Source organism: Ipomoea triloba, chromosome 13, assembly GCF_003576645.1.
Source record: "Ipomoea triloba cultivar NCNSP0323 chromosome 13, ASM357664v1".
Taxonomy (NCBI): domain Eukaryota; kingdom Viridiplantae; phylum Streptophyta; class Magnoliopsida; order Solanales; family Convolvulaceae; genus Ipomoea; species Ipomoea triloba.
In genome coordinates this window covers 8,225,120-8,230,274 of record NC_044928.1, presented here as the reverse complement: position 1 = coordinate 8,230,274, position 5,155 = coordinate 8,225,120, and the positions used below count along the sequence as shown (strand labels likewise).

The window sequence follows — 5,155 nt, the reverse complement described above, 5'->3', positions numbered from 1 at the left end:
TTAACTGAAATTTAAAAAAAAATATTTAGCCATTAACCCAACCAAAAAAGTTCAGTTAAACAATGGTTAACCGTTCGGTTTGGTTAATGGTTAAAGGTTTTTTAAAATTTTAACTAAAATCTAATATGTAAAATCTTTATAAATTTGTAATGTTTTTATGATATTATTTTTCTATATTTTCTTATGGATTTATTATTATATGTATTATTTTAATTAGATTTATTATAATAGGTGTTATTTTTAGGATTTAGAACTTGAGCTTTAAAAAGTTCGGTTAATCTGTTAATCGAAAACAATTTTAATTCGGCTCGATTAACGGTTAAATTTTAAAAACTTCGATTAAAAGGGTTCGATTAATAGATTACACACCTCTAGTGTTGATGTACAAAACTAAACTAAGAGATATTGTCTCAATATTAAATATAATAATAATAATAATAATAATTAATAATAATAATAATAATAATAATAAGTACCCAATTTGGTCCCTCGACTATTAAGTACCCATTTTGGTCCCTCGACTATTGAAAATGACGGTTTCGCCCCTCTATATAACGGCTGGTGGATGGAAATTGTAATGGATGACCAAATTGAGCATAATTTTACAAGTTAGAGGACTAAATTGGGTACTTTTAATTCTATGGGACAAAATCAAGTATTACGCTATAGTCGAGGGACCAAAATGGGTATTAACTCTAATAAAAACATATATGGAAGAAATATATCATCGCATTAAGGGAGATTCGTCTATATAATCGAGATTCTATACTTACAAATATGTATGTATATAAAACAAAATGTTTGCACTAACCTATACATATTGTTAATGATTATAAAATTTGGTTTTCTCTAATCTCTCAGTTCAAAATCACACTTCCCTACTCACACCAATTAACAAAGTAATATTGAAGTAACACAAAATTTAAGCCTGTTGTCTTTACATATACAAGAATAATGACAGAATAATCATTGTTTCGTCAAGAAAATAAGAATGAAGTAAATAAGCTTTGTTCTCCTTATATATACAACAACAATGACAAATATGACTAGTAATACATGATATACCTGTTGAACATAAATTGAACATGCTATTAGAGCAATGGTAAAATGACATGAGTGTAAAATAAAAAAGGCCAATAGAACCCCAGGTTCGAAAATCGAAACACATGAGTATACAATTTATAACTACTACTCTGAGGGCTCCCTAGCATCAATCATGGTCCACACAACACACAACGGCATGGACCATACTATCAAATAATATACATTCAGTATAAAAATAATGTACTTTTAGTATATTAAAAATGTATATTTTATTTAGGGATGTACATTATTTGTGTACTGAATGTACATTATACAATAATAATGTACTTTTAGTATATTAAAAATGTATAATGTACATTCAGTACACAAATAATGTACATTTAATATATTAAAAAATATACTTTTTGTTATGGTCTACACAGTAGTATGTAGACCATGGTCCGCACAATAATTTGGCTTCCCTCGCACTATAACGGACTACTAGGGGTTTAAACGAATCGAATCGAGTCAAATATTTCACTATTCGATTCGAATTCGACTATTTGGATGAGTATTCGTATTCGTATATCATTCGAATCCCGAATTCGATTTGTATTCGATTCGACCACTGTATTCAAATATATTCGATTCGATTCGAATATTCGAATTCGAAAAGCCTTACTTAACTTTTTTCAAAATTCTTCAATAAATTATGATAAAATGCACTAAAAATTTAAATTTAAATAGCACAAATTTTGATATTAATATACTAATGAAGATTTACATTAGAATAACAATAAAAAGTCAATGAGTTAATTCCATTTTTGGTCCTAGATTTATTGGTGACAATTCGCTTTTAGTCCTTTTTTTTCGAAACATCCACTTTTGGTCCTAGTATTATTATGGCATGACCATTTTTGGTCCTCTATCAACAAAACAGTTTAAATTTCATAAAACACAAGGGCATTTTGGTCTTCAGTTATGAATTTTTTCAAAACAACAAACATAAAAAATATAGCCGGTCAACCTACTTTGTATAAAAATGATCGAAATGTCCTTATATTCAACTGCATTTCAATGATTTTTTTGACGGAGGACTAAAAATGGTCATGTCAAAATAATACTAGGACCAAAAAAGGATGTTCTGATAAAAAGGGACTAAAAGTGGATTGTCACCTATAAATCTAGGACAAAAAATGGAATTAACTCAAAAGTCAATCATCAAATTCATAAAATAAATACTAGAATAGGAATTTAAAGTTTGCATTAAGCTTCAACATCAAATAGAAAAAATTCAATCAAATCCATAATCCATAAATTAAGTACTACAATGACAATCACTACTACATTTCAAGTCTTCAACTATCTTCCAACCATCATGCTCGCAATTTGACATCAACTGATTATTCTTCCTCCTACAATAAAAAAAAAAGTTAAAAGTTAAAATTGTTATAATTCAATGAATAAAACATACTAAATTACTAAAGTAGAACTTACATGTGTCATAATAGGCTTATTGATCCCATGAAGTTGACGAACCCAATCTGCTCCACAAACCAAAACTTGCACCATCAAAAGATAGTTTAGCACGATGAGGATCTAAAACTCGAGTGCCTGCACTGAATGTGGCTTCTGATGCCACAGTACTAATTGGAATAGCTAAAACATCACGTGCTAATTTTGACAAAATACTAAACTTCAATTCATGAGATTTCCACCAAGTTAAGGCATCAAATTCGGAGGTTACTTCACCATCTTGACACCTATAAACCCCTTCCTCCAAGTAAATGTCCAACTCCGATTTGTTTGGAGTTATATCTTCAACAGTGTCCAAATATTTATCATACAAAGACAAACCAGAAAGGACTAATTTTCCTTTAGAAGTTGAGCATGATGAAGTAATTAACAAACTCCCCGCATTTTGCATAGAAGAACTACCTTTTCGAGTTTTCATGTTATCCATTTCAACATATTCATAGAACAAGTCATGTAATGCATCCCGAACCTTCATCACATTTATACGGGCATCATTCGCATTATATATTTGATTGAAAGCAAAATCAACTAATCTCATTTTGTACCTAGGATCAAGTATTGCTCCAATAGACATCAAAAGATTGCAATCACCCCAATATTTGTCAAATTTTGTCTTCATCTTTTCAATCATATCTCTAATCAACTCTTCATGATGAAACTCATTTTCATTTACAACATGCTTGACCCTCCAAACCACACCAAGAAAAACATTAGAAATGGGATAGTTAGTTCCAGAGATCACTTGAGTAGCTTCATAAAAAACCTCTAAGATGCTAAGAACATGCTCTATTTTACTCCAATCTTCCAAGCTAGGACAACATTTATATGAAGGCTCTCTTTCAGCAAATATTGGAAATGCGTCCTTAACTTTAATGGCTACAACTAACATTTCATATGTAGAATTCCAGCGGGTAACACAATCAAGAATTAACTTTTTCACAGGATTTCCCAAATGATGCACAATTTCAGGAAACTTTAACAACCTAGACTCAGATTAATTGATAAATCGCACACTATTCCTAACATCATCAACAACAATTTTAATTGTAGAAAGACCCCCTGAACAACAAGATTCAATATATGAGCAGTGCACCTGACATGAAATAGCTTACCACCCAAAGGTAGCTTAGGACTCTTAGAGAAAGTTTCTTTGGCAATTCGAACCGCAACATCATTGTTTGAAGCATTATCCACTGAAATTGTGAAGATTTTATGTTCGATTCCCCAATATTTTGTGGACTTCATAACCCCATCAATGATATCAACACCTGATATATGATAATAATATTAAAGTCAAGAAATAGTTACAATTAAGTAATTAATATAGAGATATTTAAAAACAAGTGAACAAGATTACCAGTATGTGAAGGAGGAAGAGGCATGAAACTAAGTACACGCTTTTGAAGTTGCCAATTTAATCAACAAAGTGTCCAGTGACACACATATATTAAACTTTTTGCACCTTAGACTTCCAAATATCAGTGGTCAATGATATTTATTGATGGTTCTTAACATCAATTGCAACTTTTTCTTCTCTATGTCATAGACAGTAATGACATCATTCTTTGCCATGGCACGGGAGACTTTCTCAAATTGTGAAAGATTAACTTTGAACATGAAAGTAAAACCATAATTTTTCACAACATTTAACGGTTGCTCATGCATCAGAATCCAATGGGCAATAGCTTATCTTTGCTTCATATGATCATATTTACCATCTGACAAAGGAGGTGTCTCAAACTTAGATTTCGCATTCTGAAATTGCAATTTATTTTGATTTTTTGTTTGTAGTTTCTTTTGTATACACCTACTCAAATGATTCCAGAGATGAGATGTTGTAGCAGACGATGACTTAGAAAGAAGTGTTTTACAATGTATACATTGTAGCTTTATACTTCCATCCTTTGAAGTAACTTCACTAAAATCAACGTGAGCTTTTGATACCTTCTTTCTTTTCTTCCTTTGAAATTGGTCTTGATTATCATTATTCTCACATTCCTTCTCATCATCACCTTTTTCATCTCCAACATCTACATTTACATTTTGTTCCTCATCACCATTAACATCCAAGTTGTCTACATTAGCACCTCCATCATTAACTTCATTCAACTCAACATAATTAATTTCCTACAAAAGTTTTTTAGAAGCATTCATTGTAAAGTTTAGAATCATTCAAACATAAAAACATAAAAATTTAGAATGATAATGGTTACCACATTCATCTCAAATTCTCTAATATTATGTTCTTGTGTTTGCTCATTTGAATTTGTTGTCTTCATAGTGACTGTGTAATTCAATAGTTATATATTAATACATTAATATACAAATAACAAAATATTATACTTTAAAAGACTAGCTAGCTACACGGAAAATAAAGATTGTAAAAGACTAGCTAGCTACTGGGGAAATAACAAAATATTATACTGTAAAATACATTAATATACAAAATTCAAAATACATTAATACGAAAATAAAGATAGAGGAAAAGCCAACTTGCCGCCGTAGTGCCGTGTAGCCGCCGGAAGAAACAGAGAAACGGAGGACCTTTGCCGCTGCAGCCGCCGGAGAAACAGAGAAACAGAGTCTGAACTACTGC

The 5,155-nt window shown here is 30.8% G+C and overlaps 1 protein-coding gene across 1 annotated transcript; it reads right to left on the bottom strand.

Annotated features, from left to right (window-relative positions):
* Positions 1–2,536: 2,536 nt before the first annotated feature.
* On the bottom strand, positions 2,537–4,838 carry LOC116001140 (zinc finger BED domain-containing protein RICESLEEPER 2-like). The gene is made up of 4 exons (XM_031241031.1): positions 4,773–4,838; positions 4,440–4,686; positions 3,653–3,827; positions 2,537–3,542 (listed from the first exon to the last, which is right to left on the bottom strand). Exons 1-4 carry the CDS (start codon positions 4,836–4,838, stop codon positions 2,537–2,539), a joined length of 1,494 nt encoding a protein of 497 aa, XP_031096891.1.
* Between the last annotated feature and the right edge of the window lie 317 nt (positions 4,839–5,155).

Excerpts from the sequence above, each read along its gene's own strand:
- LOC116001140 (XM_031241031.1), bottom strand. The coding sequence starts at position 4,838 with ATGAAGACAACAAATTCAAATGAGCAAACACAAGAACATAATATTAGA. Across the intron at positions 4,687-4,772 it reads GAGAATTTGAGATGAATGTG|GAAATTAATTATGTTGAGTT; the intron begins GTAACCATTATC and ends AAACTTTTGTAG. Across the intron at positions 3,828-4,439 it reads TGGAAGTATAAAGCTACAAT|GTGTTGATATCATTGATGGG; the intron begins GTATACATTGTA and ends ATCATATATCAG.